General features: G+C 41.3%; 1 protein-coding gene across 4 annotated transcripts in view; it reads left to right on the top strand.

Annotated features, from left to right (window-relative positions):
- Positions 1-119: 119 nt before the first annotated feature.
- LOC140730713 (sperm-associated antigen 1-like) overlaps positions 120-19,456 on the top strand; it is a 147,190-nt gene continuing 127,853 nt past the window's right edge. Inside the window, exons 1-3 of one of the 4 annotated variants that reach the window (XM_073051538.1) lie at positions 120-4,451; positions 13,860-13,981; positions 18,593-18,734. In XM_073051538.1, the coding sequence (XP_072907639.1) occupies positions 18,595-18,734 (140 nt within the window). In that variant the 5' untranslated portion in view covers positions 120-4,451; positions 13,860-13,981; positions 18,593-18,594. Of the gene's footprint in view, positions 4,452-13,859; positions 13,982-17,690; positions 18,087-18,592; positions 18,735-19,456 lie in introns of those variants that run through there. The other 3 variants (XM_073051527.1, XM_073051518.1, XM_073051546.1) reach the window with 3 other exon arrangements.

Here is a 19,456-nt window from a genome sequence, read left to right as displayed (position 1 = left end):
CCAACATAGTCCATAGAGTTGCTGAGGACAGCCTGCAAGTATTGCCACACTTCAGGCACCAACATACATGGCATACCCACAACTTACTGACCCTAACTCCTATATCTTTGGGATGTGGGAGGAAACCCATGCAGTCGTAGCCGGGACAAGAACTGAACACTGATCTTAAAGCTGCTGCTAACAGCTATGCTTCCATGCCACCCTTAAGTATTTCAGCATAAAAATATTGCCCTTGTGTTTAATCTGAACAATGTGCTGATGGAAATATGTATAACCTTACAACGCACTACCGGGATAAGTTCAAGTCTGACTGAGCAGCTCCAGTTGGCATCCATGAGGTGAAAAGCTGCAACAATGTCCTCCATGACGCTGTCACTGTGTGGCCTGACCACTGTCACCCAGTATGGGGAGCAACCTTGCTTAAACTAATCCATGCTGGCCAAGGTGAACAGTCCCAAAAGCAATAGATCAGGTCAATGCTCTACAGTCCTGTTCTATCCAATCACCAATAATGGTTGGCGAATGCATAACTAATTGCCATCATCAAGGATCCCCACCATCCAAGTACTGCACTCTTCTCACTACTATCATCAGGTAGGAATTAGAAGAATCTTCGGTCCCTCATCAGAAGATTCAGGAACAGCAACTGCCCTACAACCATCAGGCTCCTGAATCAGCATGAATAACCACAGTCTTATTTTTCTTTCAACACTATTCTTCTGCCTTCTCCCCATCGTACTTTACTCCCTTACCAACCAAAAACCTTGTTGATATCTGCCCACAGATTCACTGCCCTTTGGTTGAATCACCGTTCTCAGCTCACTTTTAAAGGTACATCCCTTTATTCTGAGGCTGTGTCCTTAAATCCTAGGCTCTCCTAATAGATTCAAGATTATTTAAAGTCATTTCCAGTTCATAAGTGTAAAGGAGAATGATTAATTGTTACTCTGGATCTGATGCAGCAGGAAAAAAAAAACATAACACAATCATAAAAAATATAATAAACATGTAAGATAACTTATATACAATTAATCTGTATTTCCATAAAGTGATGCTATTCCATCTACCCACCTCCCAATCTGCCCAAGTCTTTCTGCAGACCTTCTGACTCCATGGCACAACCTATCCCCCACCTATTGTCTGCAAACTTGGCCATAATGCCATCAGTCCCTTATCCAGATTACTACAGTAATGTATAAAGAGAAGTTAGTGGAAATCTGCGAGTCACTCGTAACCATTTTGAAACTTTGCGGCATTCTTCAATTAATTTCTTTTTTGGATAACATGCTTTTTAAGAACTTTGTGACCTTAAAAGCAAAGCCAGAATGAACTCCTCTGTAAGTTCAGATAAATCAATCACTCAATGAACAGTATAAAATCAACCTGAAAATATAGTGACACCAAAAATTCTTCAACCATGTAATACACAATGCTGCTTTTGGTTTTTGTCAACGTGTGCCAAAATTGCAGCTTTCAATGATTTCTGAGATTCTTGGGTGAAGATGACTACACAACATTTCCCCAACTTTGATGAGTGAGACATTATTATACTATAAGTTACAAATAAATCAGAGTAATGCCATCATTCAACCCTCTTGACCATGAGGATGAGAAAACATCTCCATCTGTACTAAAAACTTTCATCATCTTGCATAGGCTTTGATTCTTCCAAAATGCATGCTGTAATTTATCTATTCTGCATTTTTATTCCATTTCTGTTCTTTAACCTCTAACTTTTTTTTATATACAATGGATTCAAGTTAATTTGGCCAACAGTTAATCAGGCAGCTGCTCATTTGTGACCACTCTTAGAAAAACATGCTAACAAAAACAAATCGAGAAAACAGCCAAGTTCGCTGATGACACGGCCATAGTGGGGTGTGTCAGGAATGGACAGGAGGAGGAGTATAGGAAACTGATACAGGACTTTGTGATATGGTGCAACTCAAACTACCTGCGTCTCAATATCACCAAGACCAAGGAGATGGTGGTGGACTTTAGGAGATCTAGGCCCCATATGGAGCCAGTGATCATTAATGGAGAACGTGTGGAGCAGGTTAAGACCTACAAGTATCTGGGAGTACAGTTAGACGAGAAGCTTGACTGGACTGCCAACACAGATGCCTTGTGCAGGAAGGCACAGAGTCGACTGTACTTCCTTAGAAGGTTGGCGTCATTCAATGTCTGTAGTGAGATGCTGAAGATGTTCTATAGGTCAGTTGTGGAGAGCGCCCTCTTCTTTGTGGTGGCGTGTTGGGGAGGAAGCATTAAGAAGAGGGACGCCTCACGTCTTAATAAGCTGGTAAGGAAGGCGGGCTCTGTCGTGGGCAAAGTACTGGAGAGTTTAACATCGGTAGCTGAGCGAAGGGCGCTGAGTAGGCTACGGTCAATTATGGATAACTCTGAACATCCTCTACATAGCACCATCCAGAGACAGAGAAGCAGTTTCAGCGACAGGTTACTATCGATGCAATGCTCCTCAGACAGGATGAAGAGGTCAATACTCCCCAATGCCATTAGGCTTTACAATTCTACCGCCAGGACTTAAGAACTTTTTAAAAGCTATTATTAATGCTTTTTGAGATAGTGATTTAGATGCATATCATATTTTTTTTTACTGAGTTAAGTATTGTATGTAATTAGTTTTGCTACAACAAGTGTATGGGACATTGGGGAAAAAAAAAGTTGAATTTCCCCATGGGGATGAATAAAGTATCTATCTATCTATCTATTTATTTGGGAGACTGCAGTTTAATTGGGGCAGGTGACAGTTGCTGAACCTGTTCTAACAAGTGTCAGTTGTATGCATGTTGTGTGACTATTTGACACTACACTGCTTAGAGCGAACAGTTTTCAAATAGCATCACTCGTGTGTGTTCAAAAATCAGTGATTTTTGTCACTGATAGTTGGCTATTAATAAACAAAAGCAATTCAGAAATGTTTTGCCTGTTGCCATTTCAAGCATTCAGGCTCAGATGCCAGGAACGAAAGCAAAATGATTTCACTGCTTTAACAAGTTACGAACTATGAAGAATTTGGAGGTGTTGACAATCATCTTGACTGCTAGAATTAAAATGAAGATTTGGAGAATGCAATCATTGAAAGCTTTGTTTGAAGGCGGCCCGCTATCTGTACCAGGTCTCTGCATAAATTTTGTTCATTTACATCCAATCAAAAGAATATCTCAGTGAACACTGAATTCCTCCATCAATAACTATTAAGAATTATTACACAGTTTTATAGTACTGTAGTAGTTTTTGTAGTGTTCTACTTTATTCTGTATTTCATTTAAATACATAATTTGTAACTCAGTTAATTGGTAGTTTGTCTTTTTTTTTAAGTACCTTTTTTAACTATTTCCATGAATCTTCAGCTAATTGGGGCAACCAGTTAATTGTCCCAAATTGTACCAGTCCTAATTAATCGGAAACCATTGTATTTATTTATTCTTTATAATTGTTGAATGCCATTTTATCATGCATGTTGCACTCTGAATAACATGTGACTACAAATTCCTAATACATGTGAATGTAGATAGTGAATAAAATTGCTCTTTGATATCTAGACAGATCATTTTTCACAAGGTCCACCAGAATTTCCCATTCTGTTAAGCTCTAAGTATCATTCTTTGGACAGCCCACTTTTTTGTGTGTGGTTCACGCAATCTCATCTATACTCTGAACCTCATTGCCTGTGTAGTATGTATTCTTTTATTTTTCATGTGAAATATGCAAACTAACCAGGTGGCAGGAACTGCAACAACTGCATATATTCAACTTATGTATCCAATCTAACTTTGAAAGCTATCACAGAGTCTTGCATTCAAAAAACTAAGCGGCTGATACAGTATTTAAGAGTGTTATGTTTTGTAACTCCAAAACCAATGAGACAAGATTAGAGTACAGATATTGGAGAGCTGCAGGGCAAGAGGAGATTGCAAAGGTAGTACAGGGTGACGCTGCGGAGGGATTTGAAAGGAATACTACTACTTTTGAGACTATTGTTTTGGGAGGGACAAAGTCGACATAAATTTTGGTTGACCACAATTTTATCTCCGTTGGAGAAAATGAGGCTGAGTATTGAAAAAGTGAAGTGCAGGAGAGATTTGAGTGACCATTTTGGATGTATCATATTGACCCAGCTGAAAGGTACACACATTCTTGGTGCTGGCATTCTAGGAACAGGGTTGCAAAAGGTTTCAGCCAGAGGTAAGAGGTAATATTGGATTAAATCTCTGCCCGAAAGAGAATAACATACATCGCTGAAACAATCAATGTTTGGAGTATTGGACGTACTTTCACGTAGGAGAAATGCTGCATTTCTGAGTTTCAAATTTCGCGCCGGTGACGTACTGAGATTCTCTCCGTTTCCGCCGCGTAGGTTTCTGGGTAGAAAGGAATTAAAAGACTTTGGATTTTCCTTTGGGAGATATCGTTGTGTGAATGTGCAGGTACAAACTTTTAGATAGTTGTTCATTAACTTACGTACTGTAGGTATATCCTGAAGAAAGACGTGTATTTTAAATTAAAAATAATAACTTGTTCATTTCTATCGGCGTTGGGCTTTGCGTTTCCATGGAAACGCGCCACGCAGAGTAACGCTTTTATTTTCTCTTAAAAATTTCGGCTTGTTTTTAATTACTGGAAGACAGATCATGATAGAGTGTCGGAAATTAAACTACAAACTTTAAAGTATGGGGATTGCTGTTTCAAAAAGTCACAAATTACGATGTTTACAAAATGGCAGCTAAAAAAAACTCCGCCTAATACACGCATGGCGTATTAAAACTGTATTTATAATATAGAATAATTCCAGCATAGGAGTTCCCTGTCACCACGTTGAATTTGCGCTGTTTTATTTGGAAAAAGTAGACCGGTTAAAATAGGAAAGCCCATACGGGATCTCTATCTCGCGTCTTTCGATGCAGTAAGGTCGGGACTAATCAGTTATGTTATCACCACATCTGTATTAAACCCATAACGCTTTATTCACCTAATATGTAAAAATCTATTGGTCTTTGTCTTAAATATTCTGTCAAGCTTTGATATATGTTCTAAACACTGTCAGTTACTTTTTATTATTTAGGTATTTCATTCCCTTCAGTTAATATGTAAACGTCTATTGATCTCTGTCAAATTAAACTTACTTATTCTGTCAATCTTTGATATATGTTCTAAGCATTATTATTTTGGAATATATCTCATTCCCTTTTGAAAGCTAAAATTGAGTCTGTTTTCAGGTCAAACTGAATTCCAGATCATCGGTGTACATTGAATGTAAAGCTTCTCTTTGTGTCCTTTGTTTTTTGCTAATCACCTTAAACATGTGTCCTTCAGCTCTCGGTTTTTCTTCCATTATTTACTGTATTCAAACACTTCATGATGTCCTATTTGTTACTCTCTCTGTCATATTTCTTTACTAGGACAACCTAGGTCAGTACCTGACCAGCTGAATTCCTCCAGCATTTTGTATGTTTGTCAGTGCTCTATCACAAATGTTCTCTTTCCACCGCATCCCCTGCTCACCACTTTAAGAACGTTTTTCTTAGTGTTTTTCTGTTTTGCTGAACGGTTACTGATTTGAACCATTGACTTGAACCATTTTCTCTCTCCATGGAAGCAGTCTGACATGCTGAATGTCTCCAGCACTTATTTTTTGGTTTTTGCTTAGGATTTCTGTGTGTCCCTTTTTTTGGATGTAATTTTGTGGTTACCTCAGTTGGTTGTTCACCATTTGCAAGCTCAAGTAGAAAATTGATAAACTCCATTTGTTGAAAAGCAATTGAACAAAAATACATGTGCTATTCTGGATCTTACCGCTTGTGTCTTCTTGACTTTAAACTCTTCAGCACCGACAGCTGCTCGGTGGTACATGGAATGAAATGGATTGACAAAAGAGCTAAAAGTGACATGCAAAAAAAGCAGTGAGTTAATATATGGAATATGTTGTAGTAGTGGAAGTTCCTTAAGGTTGTCATAGCCGGTGGAGGTGAGGGGGGATGGTGGTTAGTGGGGATAAACTCCCACTATCTGCAGGTACAGCAGGCAGTGAAGAAAGCTAATGGCATGTTTGCCTTCATAACAAGGGGAGCTGAGTATAGGAGCAAAGAGGTCCTTCTGCAGTTGTACAGGGCCCTGGTAAGACCACACTTGGAGTATTGTGTGCAGTTTTGGTCTCCAAATTTGAGTAAGGACATTCTTGCTATTGAGGGAGTGCAGCATAGGCTCATGAGGTTAATTCCTGGGATGGTGGGTCTGTCATATGTTGAAAGATTGGAGCGACTGGGCTTGTATACACTGGAATTTAGAAGGATGAGAGGGGATCTGATTGAAACATATAAGATTGTTAAGGGATTGGACACACTGGAGGCAGGAAGCATGTTCCTGATTTTGGGGGAGTCCAGAACCAGATGCCACAATTTAAGAATAAGGGTAGTCCATTTAGGACGGAGTTGAGGAAAAACTTTTTCACCCATAGAGTTGTGGATCTGTGGAATGCTCTGCCTCAGAAGGCAGTGGAGGCCAATTCTCTGGATGCTTTCAAGGAAGAGTTAGATAGAGCTCTTAAAGATAGTGGAGTCAAGGGATATGGGGAGAAGGCAGGAACGGGGTACTGATTGTGGATAATCAGCCATGATCACATTGAATGGCAGTGCTGGCTCGAAGGGCCGAATGGCCTACTCCTGCAACTATTGTCTGTTGTCTAAATGCTCCCAATGCTGTGTGTTTCAAATAGCCCATGACAATCAAGTCCAGCTCTTTGCCTTCATGCTTCATGTGTGGCTTGGCAACTAAGCCTGGTAGGACCATTTCTACTGGCAGGAGATGGGCAAAGGCGGGTTACCAGTGCCTTAAAATTAGTCGCTTTGGGCAGATGGGGCTTGTCAGCTGTTGTTGACAGCTCATCTAGGAGAAGGAGAACTCTGATAAATCGGTGCTGCCTTGCAGCTATATCCACTCGTAGGGAAGGCTTCAGGAGTAAACCTGGGGGAAAATCTGGAGCTGGAGTCACTAAGGCAGCCCTACATTGAGATCAATGCTGACTGACAACTTGTGAAATGCAGCTGGTGCCAAACAGTATTGGTCTCTGCCATTCCCTTGGATTCATCAGCTGCATGGAGAGGGGGAATCTGCTGCATGGGCAACAGCTTGCTCTCCATATCGTACTAGCCTAGCTTGTGTATTGGCTTGAGTACCGACTTGACCTTGCAACAACAACAATATTCAGGAGAGGACACCCCCACTTCGCCTCATGGCATTAACACAACATGAGAAGCAGCAGTTACCAGTTATGGCCCACTATGTTCAATTGACGCAGTGTGTGGGTGGTGCTAGGGGTTGCTTCCGACGGTGGGGGAGATGCTTGGATCTCACTGGACAGCTACTGCCTGCCTTAAGCCGGGCAGCCCCCAGTCAAAAAGGTGCTGTACCACCATGGTCTGCTTTCCTCATTGGGTGAGTGGGGATTAGGTATTATCTGAACTGCAGACTGAATGTGCTGCACTGTGCAAGACAACACAATGAAAGAGACCAGCTCTAAAATTGGAATGTTAGATTGTTTGGATAATCATAACTGGCCTCTCTGATACCCTCCAATCCATTTGTAATGTCAGGAAGACAGGTGTAATAAACAAGGAGCTCAAAAGACTTCATGTGGACATAACCAAACTCCAGGAGGTGCATCTGGCTGACTCAGGCACACTAAAGGAGAAAGATTACACCTTTTTTCTGGCAAGGCAAGGGCCCTGATGAGCCCAGAGAGCATGGAGTAGACTTTGCAGTGAGGAACACCTTGTTGAAGATGGTGAAACCAGGCAGCATTGAATCTGAGTAACTCCTTACTCTTCACCTCAACATCACCAAACATCCAATTACACTCTCACCAGTGTGTATGTTTCCACACTGGGCTCCACATGTTAGGCAAAGAGTATGTTTTATGAGAACCTTGCAACCACCGTAAGGAATACCCCGAGCTAAGAACATTTTGTTCTCCTTGGTGTGTTCAGTGCCAGAGGTGGTGCAGATCATGACTCATGGACCTCCTGCCTAGGTCACGATGTAGGCAAGATGAGTGAGAGCGGACACCAATTGCTAGACATGAGAAAATCTGCAGATGCTGGAAATTCAAGCAACACACACAAAATGCTGGTGGAACGCAGCAGGCCAGGCAGCATCTATAGGGAGAAGTACAGTCGACGTTTCAGGCCGAGACCCTTCGCCAATTGCTAGATTTCTCCACCTACCATACTTGAGTATTACCAACACAAGGTTTCCTGGAGACACCCTTGCTCCAGACACTGGCAGCAGCTAGACTTGATCCTAGTTAGGTGCTCCTTCAGCAGCATAGAACATAGAATAGTACAGCATCAGACCGCAGTCAAAGAAATTCCATCATACTAAACGAGAAGGAAACCCTTGCACTGATGTCAGCAAGATGTCTGGAGTAGTTTGCTAAGTCCTTCAAGAAAGAACTGAGTGCCCAGCAGCTTGAAAACTCTTTCACAGAGAAATGGAAGTTTCTGTGGAATGCCATCTATAGCACTGCCTTAGCTACCTGTGGAAAGAAGACCTCAAAAACACATGACTGGTTCAAAGCCACATCCAACAAGATGTCCCCCATCATTGAAGCCAAACGTGCTGCCCCAGCTGAGTATAAGCATTCACCAGCTGAAAGGAAGGATGCTAAAAGTTCAGCAGACTGCCAGGTGCTGTGCCAGTAAGTACTAGATGGAGTTCAGTGAAGACATCCGGACTGTAACACCAACAAGCAATATCAGGGGTATGTATTAAGAAAGTATTTAAGAAAGTAGTATTAAGAAAGCCCTCGGCCCATCTCAGAGCAGGATGGGTCCCCTCAAATTCATCAATGGGGAAATAATTACAGTCAGGGGCAAACAGATGGAGAAATGGATAGAACATTACTCTGACCTCAACTCCAGAGTGAACACTGTCACCATCTCAGCCCTGGACTCCTGAGTGCCTGCTGACAATGGAAGAACTGGATACATAGACAACCCCAGAGGAGCTCAGCAAGGCCATCGTCATGACGCTTGGCCTCAGGTAAGGCACCAAGTGATGATGGGAGTCCCCCAGGCCAGATTAAACACTGTGATATGTATGATGATGTGGGCATCACTGGTATGTGGCTGAAAGAAGATTATAGCTGAGAGCTTAACATCCAAGAATAAGCATTGTATCAAAAGGACAGGCAGGTAGACAGAGGGAGTGGCATGGTTCTGTTGGTGAAAAATGAAATCAAATCATTAGAAAGAGGTGAGATAGGGTTGGAAGGTGTTGAATTATTGTGGGTAGAGCTAAGGAACTGCAAGGGTAAGAAGACTCTGATGGAAGTTATATACAGACTCCCAAACAGTAGTAAGGATGTGATCTACAAACTACAATGGGAGGTAGAAAATGCATGCCAAAGAGGACAATGTTACAATAGTCATGGGGAATTTCAATATGCAGGTAGATTAGGAAAATCAGGTTGGTGCTGGATTCCAGGAGGGGGATTTTCTAGAATGCCTATGAGATGGCATTTTAGAACAGCTCATGGATGAGCCCACTAGGAGATCAGCTGTTCTGGATTGAGTATTGTGCAATGAACCAGAATTGATTAGAGAGCTTAAGGTAAAGGAACCCTTAGAGGAAAGTGATCATAACATGATTGATTTCACCCTGAAATTTGAGAAAAGCTAAAGTCAGATGTATCAGTATTACAGTGGAGTAAAGGGAATTATAGAAGCAGGAGAGAGGAGCTGGCCAAATTGATTGGAAAAGGACTGGCAGAGATGACGGCAGAGCAGCAATGGCTGGTATTTCTGGAAGCAATTTGGAAGGCACAGGATATATACATCCCAAAGAGGAGGAAGTATTCTATAGGCAAGATGACTCAACTGTGACTAACATGAGAAGTCAAAGTCAGCATAAAAGCCAAAGAGAGGGCTATAATAGAGCAAAAGTTAGAGAATTGGGAAGTTTTGAAAATCAATGAAAGTCATCTAAAAAGTCCATTAAAAAGAAAAGATGGAATATGAAAGTAAGCTAGCCAGTAATATTAAAGAGAATACCAAAATCATCTTCAGAGACATAAAATACGAAAGGGAGGTGAGAGTGGATGTTGGACCACTGGAAAACGTTGCTGGAGATTTAGTAATTGGGTACAAGGAAATTGCGAACAAACAATAAATATTTTGCAAGAGACTTCACTGTGGAAGACACTAGCAGTATGGTGGAAGTTCCAGAGTGTAAGGGGCAAAAGTGTGTGAAGTTGCTGTTACTACGGAGAAAGTTCTTGAAACTGAAAGGTCTGAAAGTAGGTAAGCCAGCTGGACCAGATGGTGTACATCTGGGGTTCTGAAAGAGGTGGCTGAAGAGACTGGATACATTAATAATGATGTTTCATGAATCACTAGATTCTGGAATGGTTTCGGAAGACTGGAAAATCACGAATGTCACTCCACTCTTCAAGAAGGGAGAGAGGCAGAAAAAAGGAAGTTATAGGCCAGTTGGTCTGACCTCAGTGGTTGGGAAGATGTTGGAGTCGATTGCTAAGGATCTGGTTTTAGGCTATTTGGAAGCACATGATAAAATAGGTTGTAATCAGCATGGTTTCCTCAAGGAAAAATCTTGCCTGACTATTGGAATTATTTGAAGAAATAACAAGCAGGATAGACAAAGGAGAATTGGTGGATGTTGTGTACTTGAATTTTCAGAAGGCCTTTGACAAGGTGCTACGCATGAGGCTGCTTAACAAGTTACGAGCCCATTTATTACAGGAAAGATACTAAGATGGATAGAAGATTGGCTGATTGGCAGGAGACAAAGAATGGGAATAAAGGGAGCCTTTTCTGGTTGGCTGCCAGTGACTAGTGGTGTTCCATAGGGGTCTATGTTGGGACCAATTCTTTTTATGTTATATGTCACTGACTTGGATGATGGAATTGATGGTTTTGTTGCAAAGTTTGCAGATTATATGAAGATAAGTGGAAGGTCAGGTAGTTTTGAGGAAGTAGAGATGCTACTAAAGAATTTAGACAGATTAGGAGAATGGGCAAAAAAGTGGTAGATGGGATAGTGTCGGGAAGTGTATAGTCATGCACTTTGATAGAAGAAATAAAAAGGTAGGCTCTTTTCTAAATGGAAAGAAAATTCAAAAATCAGTTGCAAAGTGATTTGGGAGTCCTTGTGTAGGATTCTCTAAAGGTTAGTTTGCAGATTGAGTCAGTGGTGAGGAAGGCAAATGCAATGTTAGCATTCAGTTCAAGAGGACTAGAGAGTCTAGGACCAGAGGACACAGACTCAGAATACAGGTACGTCCCTTTAGAATGCAGATGAGAAGGAATTTCTTCCGCCAGAGAGCAGTGAATCTGTGGAATTCATTGCCACAGGCAGCTGTGGAGGTCAATTCTTTAGGTACACTTAAGGCAGAGGTTGATAGATTTTTGACTAGACAGGGCACGAAAGAATACAGGGAGAAGACAGGAGGTAAGTGGATCAGCCATGATGAAATGGTGGTCAGATTTGAGGGCCCAAATGACCTAATTCTGCTCCTATATCTTATGGATTACCCTACTGCATGTAGTCCTCTGTTACTGCTGGCAGGAGGGAGCTGTAGCACAGGATAAGAAGGATGCCAAGGTTATTACCATCTACAAAAACAAAGGTGGGAGAATTGACTGTAACAACTACAAGGGCATCTCCCTCTTGAACGTTGTTGGCAAAGAAGTTGGCTGAACCTGTCTACCTGGAATCACAGAGTGGCTTCTGTGTTGGAAGGTCAACTATAGATTTTCTCTCCACTAGCTCCAGAATTGTGGAGAACAAAAACAGTTGCTCTACATTGTGTTTATTGATCAAGGCATTTGACTTGATCAGCAGAGATGGGCTCTTTCAGATCCTCTCTAAGTTAAGCTGCCCACTAAGACTACAGACCATGATCAAATCCTTCCACAACAATGTGAAAGGGACTGTGCAGTTTAGTGGCAACCCTTTGGAGCCCTTTGACATAATTAGTAGTGTTAAGCAAGGCTGTGTTCTTGCCCCATGCTCTTCAGGGTCTTCTTTGCCCTTCTGAGGCATGCATTTGGCACTGCAGAAGAGGGGATTTACCTCCGCACTAGATCAGATGGCTGGCTTTTTAACCTTGCTTGCCTAAGATCCAAACCAAAGTGCTCGAGGTTATGATCAGAGACATGCTGTTTGCTGATGATGCAACAGTTGCAACCCATTCTCCACAACACCCCCGGCTTCTCCCAGGCCGGCAAGCGATTTGGGCTGACTATCATCCTGAAAAAGACAAACAGTTTGGGAAAAGACATCAGTCATTACCAGTCATAAATTCAAACATGGTGTTGTTCATTAGTTGACATACTTGGGGTCCATAATTACTGATAACCTCTCCTTCAATGCAGAATTTGACAGGCGTATTGGAAAGGCTGCATGAACACTTCCCTGCCTCACCAGGAGACTTGGAGAACTCCAAACTCAGTTAAGCAAAGATAGCAATTTACAACACTTGTGTCACCAGCACACTGCTGTACAGCAGTGAGGCCTGGACATCATATGCTAAACAGGAGAAAAGGCTTGGCACTTTTTAAGGGGACTTTGTCGTATCTTGGGCAACTGGAGGGACAAAAGTACCCAATGCTGAGGTTCTCTCATGCTGGCCTCCCTAACGTGTACATTCTGCTCACACAGTGTAAGCTGCACTGGCTGGGTCATGTCTGCTGAATGCAGGATGGCCCCATTCCAAAAGATATCCGCTGTGGTGAGCAGGCTTTCAGGTAACGTAACCACTGGCCACCCGCAACTGTGCTATAAGGATGTCTGCAAGGGGAACATGAGGTGCTGGATATCAACATTGAGTCCTGGGAAGAACTTGCAGCTGACTGCACTAGATGCAGAAGCACCCTGAAACGACACCTTAAGTCAGGTGGACAAATTCATGAAAGCAGCAGAAGACAAACAAGCGCATAGAAAGGAATGCTGCATCTCCAGCAGGCTGAGACTACTTATGGATGTGAGCTTTGCAACAGAGACTGCCGCTCTCACATTGATCTCGTCAGTACTGACAGCGCTGCGCCAATAACATAGATAGCTGGGACGTAACATCTGTGGTTGACCTCAGCCAGCATAAGTCGAGGAAGATTTAATTTTAGCATTCTGTAGGGAGTTGAATAAATAAACATCTTTTGAGAAATAATTTGCAGTGCTATGGAAAGAGAGAGAGACCAGCTCAATTATTCTCCTGTGGAGCTATTACAGACTCAACAGGCTGCATGGACACCTGCATTTGCTGTAACTGTTTTAGATGGAGAACAATACATGGATGTGATCAGAAGTTCTTTATCTGTGATTACTGTTAGCAGGAGAAACGATATATGAGATGACAGACAAAGGGTGACTGAGAATATCGGTCTGGAATTTTATACCAAGGAAGAAGAGATCATTGAAGAATGGAAGATGAATTAACTCGCAAATGCTTTTCATATTGTTGGAATCTTTTACTGTATTTTATTTTCCATGATTCAGTTCTTGGTTATCATTTCCTGAATAATAAAATCCTCTCAATCCTTGCGATAACTAGAAGACACAAGGGATTTCAGATGCTAGAATCTGGAGCAAAAAAAAAAAAATGCTGGAAGAACTCAGAGGGTTGAGCAGTATCTGTGGGATTGAGAGAGAGGAGAAGTGCCAATGTTCTGAGTCTCAACAATCTTTAATTACTTTTCCCTTACGGATTGCTTTTCCCTTGGCATTTTTATTTCTTTAAAATGTATATTTCTAGATGATTTATAAGTTATTAATTCTTATTTACTGCCCTATGGAGAATTTCACCTTTGCTTTCTGTGTCCCAGATAATTTTTGGTCTTCTGAAGAAAAAAGATACTTGAAGATCAAGATCTGCTGTTGTCTTCTGGGCAGTAGTAATCCTTTTTGTATGCTTCTAACACATAGACCACATTCTTAGCACCTCAAGGTACAGTAGAGATGCCACAACCTACAGGCTTACTTTCAAGGACTCTACAACTCACGCTCTCAGTATTTATTTCTTCTATGTGTAATTTGTCTTATTTTTCATGCAGGTTGTTTGTCAGTCTTTGTGTATAGTTTTTTCATAAATTCTATTGTATTTCTTTATTTTCCTGTAGATGCATACAAGAATCTCAAGGTAGTATATGGTAACATATACAGTTGTCACTTTGTTAGGTATGTCTTTGCCCATCTACTTCAACACTTGACATTTTGTGTATTCAGAGACACTCTTCTACACACCACTGCTGTAACCCATGGTTATCTGAGTTACTGTTGCCTTACTGTTAGCGTGAATCAGTCTGGTCATCCTCCTCTGACCTCTCTCATTAATAAGACGTTTTTGCTCACAGAGCCACTGTTTTTTTGCACCATCCTCTGTAAAATCTGGAGACTGTCATGTATGGAAATCTCAGAAGATCAGCAGTTTCTGAGATACTCAAATCTCCCTGACTGGCACCAACAATCATTCCACAGTCAAAGACAATTAGATCACATTTCTTCCCCATGCTGATGCTTGGTCTGAAAAACAAGTAAATGTCTTGACTATGTCTGCATGCTTTTATGCACTGAGTTGCTGGCACATGATTGGCTGACTACATATTTGCATTAAAGGTGTACTAATAAAGTAGCCAGTGAATGTATATTTACTTTGACTTTAAATTTGAATTCTAGTTGTGCAAAATCTTCCAAATTCAGTGGCAGGTAGATTGAATCAATATTTATTTCTTCTTGCAGGCAACGCTCCTTCACTGTGGCCCTATTAACAGCTGAATGGCTCCTGTAGGCAGTCATTTACCTGACACCAGATTCCATAGATTTATTCCAGACCCTGTCTCGCCAGTTAAGTTTTCTAAGCTTCTTTGAAAACAGTGTAATATCCCCAAAGACTCATGGAAATATCTTGTCCAAGAGTATTCAAAATTATAAGGAATTTTTTGTGTTGACATTATTAATCTCATCTCTATGTGTTGGGAGGACACACAAAACAGCTTTAATGCTGGAAATGCATGTTTTCTCACTGATACACCCTACTGAGCACCTGCTCCACTGGTGGCAGGGACTGAATATTTCAAATTGTCCTCATGATCTCCTTTAGAATGCACAGACATTGAGTAGAAACAAGTTATCCATGATTCCCAAGGGAATATTTAAGAAGACTTTATTTATATCTATCCTACTCTAACTTCACCTCCAAAGTGTCTGAAGAAAACTTTGACAGGCTAAGCATACAAAGGCAATTAAAAGCCCTGGAGAAGACTTGGTCTCTATTAGTTGGAAAATCTGGGATCCTAGGGCACAACCCCAGAGTAAAGGAATATCCCTTCATAACTGACATGAGGAGGAATTTCTTCAGCCAGATGGTAATAAATCTGTGGAATTGGTTGTATCAAAGAGCATTGGAGGCCAAGTCATCATGTGTGTTTAAAGCAGAGATTGATGGGTTCTTGATTAATAAGGAGGGGTTAAGGATTATGCTGAGTAGAGGGAGAATGAAGTTGAAAAGAATCAGCTGTAATTGGTAAAATGGAGCTGATGAGCTAAATGGGCAAATTCTGCTCCTATATCTTATTGCCAAAGATTTCAATTACTTTTAGCCAACTAATCTCTTGTACTGATATAGTTCCCCTTGTTTGAATTAAGACTTCTTTTGGACTGATCAAAATAATTGACAAGCTCTATGTATAAGCTCTATAATTTAGTATATTTGATTTGCAAAGGCCTACTTACTATTGCTCTCTGCTGACTGAGTTTTGTCATATATAGTGTGTAGCTCAAGCTCTCTCCTGTGGTGTTGGGTGAATCCTATTTGCCTTGAGAAGGTTACATCTGATTTCCTGTTGGCATGTAGTGAAATATGAATAAGCAGTATGCAACCAGATTTAGAGTTTGGATTGAGAACAGCAGGGGTTGGGAACATGGTTTTGTCTCCAGCTGAAGCTGTGGTTCCAGAGTGCTTGACAAGCTGAACATGTAGGCAGGATGGAAGTTAGGGCAGTGGAACGCTCCTCTTGCAAGATATGGGAAGTCGAGGAACCTCATGATATCAATGATAACTACATCTGTGGACCCAGCTGCAGCTTTTGACAAGCTGGGTCAAGGAACTGGGGCTGGATATAGATGATCTCCACCATCCAGGCCGTGCAGTCTTCTTGCTCCTTTGATACATAAGGGAGTAGCAGCAATGCTTAGAGACAACATTGTTGGAGGATTGTTTAGTGAGGCCATGTGGATAGAAATCAGAAACAAGAAAAGGAGGAGTACTTTGGCTAGTGACCATAATTCTATTATTTTAAGATGGTGATGGAAAAGAATAGGCCAGGTCCACACACAAACAGGAGAAAATCTACAGATGCTGGAAATCCAAGCAACACACACAAAATGCTGGAGGAACTCAGCAGGCCAGGCAGCATCAATGGAAAAGAGTAGAGTTGATGTTTGGGGCCGGGACCTTTCAGCAGGACTGGAGAAAACAAAAGATGAGGAGACAGAGCTAGAAGGTGGGGGAAGGGGAGGAAGGAGCACAAGGTGATAGATGAAACTGGGAGGGGGTGGGGTGAAGTAAAGAGCTGGGAAGTTGATTGGTGAAAGAGATACAGGGCTGGAGAAGGGAGAATCTAATAGGAAAGGGCAGAAGGCCATGGAAAAGAGGGAGGCAATGGGCAAGCAAGGAGATAAGGTGAGAGGGAAAAGTGGGGTGGGGGACGTTACCGGAATTTCGAGAGATCGGTGTTCATGCCATCAGGTTGGAGGCTACCCGGACGGAATATAAGGTGTTGCTCCTCCAACCTGAGTGTGACCTCGTCACAACAGTAGAGGAGGCCATGGATGGACATGTTGGAATAGGAATGGGGAGTGGAATTAAAATGGGTGGCCACTGGGAGGTCCCACTTTTTCTGGCGGGTGAAGCGTAGGTGCTCAGCGGTATCCCAGTCTATGTCAGGTCTCACTGATAGACAGGAGGCCACACCAAGAGCACTGGATGCAACATAAAACCCTAACAGACTCACAGGTGAAGGGTTGCCTCATCTGAAACAACTGTTTGGGACTCTGAATGGTAGTGAGGGAGGTGGTGTAGGGACAGGTGTAGCATTTGTTCCACTTGCAAGGGTAAGTGCCAGGAGGGGGATCAGTGGGGAGGGACGAATGGACAAGGGATTCACGTTGAGAGCAATCCCTGTGGAAATCAACTTCCTAGCTCTTTACTTCACCCCTCCCAATTTTTCCTAGCAACTTGTGTTTCTTCCTCCCCTCCCCCACCTTCTAGCTCTGATTCCTTATCTTTTGTTTCTACAGTCCTGTTCAAGGATCTTGGCCTCAAACTTTGACTCTACTCTTTTCCATAGATGCTGCCTGGCCTGCTGAGTTCCTCCAGCATTTTGTGTGTGAGGCCAGGTCCATAGGTTAGTTTCCTAAATTGGAACAAACCTAATTTTGGGCAAGTTTAAGAAACTGATGGATGAGAGTTATTGATGCTTGTAACAAATAAAGCTAATCTTATGGTCAAGAAAACAAAGGAAGCATACATTTGGTTTAGAAGGTTGGGAACCGTAGATCAGCTTTATTTGATGACTATAAAAAGATGAAGAATAAGTTACCAACCCTGGGTGTTACTCTGAATTAGTAACACCCAGGGATTGAAAGTTGTGAAACCTGTCCACCTCTGATCCTCTGAGGACTGGCTCATGGACCTCTGGTTTCCCTCTTCTAAAGTCTATAAGTTAGTTCCTTGCTTTTCATTAGCCACTGCTTAAGTTCCTGAAGACTGGAAGGTATGACTTTGCCTCTCACGAAGCTATTCTGACTATCCCTAATCAGTCTATGCTTCTTCAAATGCTTCTAAGTCATGACTCTAAGAATCCTCTCCAATAGCTTGCCCACCACCAATATAAGACTTTCTGCTCTATATAATTCACAGGATTATCCCGGTTACCTTTTTTTGAACAAAAGAATAATATCTGTCATTCTTCACTCTTCTGATACTACTCCTGTGGTCAATGAAGGTGCGAAGATCATCACCAAAGGCACTGCAATCTCTTCCCTCACTTCCGGTAGTATCATGGGGTATATCCTGTCCGGCCTCAAAGACTTATCTGTCCTGATATTTTTCAAAAGTCCCATACAACCTCTTAACATCAATATATTCCAGCACATTTGTAAGTAGCTGTCCTCGCATTCGTCAATGTCTCTGTCACTGGTGAATACTGAAGCAAAGCAAAATTGGAGAGAAGCAAGAATGGCTAGATGAAATTAAAAGAAGGCATAAATCTTGGTGTAAAAAGATTTAAAACATGAAATCCTTAGAAGTTTCTCAGTATTATTATCATGGAACCTAAAAGCTGAATGTCCTATTCATTTGTTTTAATGTTTAACAATAAATCTGAGAAAGTGTTAAGCAAAGGTACTTTAAGTATGTTTCCTTTCTATTGGTTCGAAGAAATAGTCTGTTCATCTTTTTGTTTCTTGTACTTATTTTCCTAGTGTGAATTGCCACTTATGTGCACAAAGAACATTCTTGTTTTTCTTGTATTCAAACATTTCTTTGTATTCTTTCCAGCCATGAGCTCTGAATCAGTTAGCTCCCTAATGTACCAAGGAACCACCAAAAGATATAACTTACCGGTTGAACACCTGGATTACAGCTATATAGAAAAATGCACCGATGTGAAGTATCTGGAAAAGATTTTGATAGTGTTAAGGTACACACTCATGACAGCTTTCCTATTTTGAAATATTTGTACAGAAATGAAGATCAATGTTGATTCTTTTGAATATCTACAAATATTTCTGTAGATTTGTAAATATGGATATTATTAATCAAATTTCCTGAACTCAAAATATAATTGTTCATTTATATTATATGTTGTATTGCAGAAAGGTAATTGTAATGCTCAATAATTTAATCAAGATTACTACATTTTTAAAGCCAAAGAAAACTAGAAGTGCTAGAAATCTGAACAGTATCATAGAAACACTCAGGTAGCATCTGTGGAAAGAAGAAGAGTTAAAGTTTCAGATTGAATACCTTTCAGAACAACAAAGTTCTTCAACTTGAAATATTAACTGTTTCTCTTTCCACGGATGCTTCTGAGCTATTGAGTGTTTCCAGAATTCTCTGTTTTTTAAAGCATTCCTATAGGTCAGAATCTGGTTTATTATCACTGACATTGGTCATGAAATTTGTTATTTAGTAGCAGCAGTACAATGCGGGCGTAACAAATTACTATAAGTTAACAACAAAAACAACTAGTGCAAAAGCGGAAAAAGGTAGTGCTCATGGACTGTTCAGAAATCCGATGGCAGAGGGGGAGAAGTGATTTCTAAGTATTAAGTGTGGGTCTTCATTCTCCTCCCTGTACCTTCACTCTGTTGGTAGTTATGAGTAGAGGGTATGCCATGAATGAGGGTCCTTAATGATGGA

This window comes from Hemitrygon akajei, chromosome 1 (assembly GCF_048418815.1).
Source record: "Hemitrygon akajei chromosome 1, sHemAka1.3, whole genome shotgun sequence".
Taxonomy (NCBI): Eukaryota; Metazoa; Chordata; class Chondrichthyes; order Myliobatiformes; family Dasyatidae; genus Hemitrygon; species Hemitrygon akajei.
This window is presented reverse-complemented; position numbering and strand designations above follow the sequence as displayed.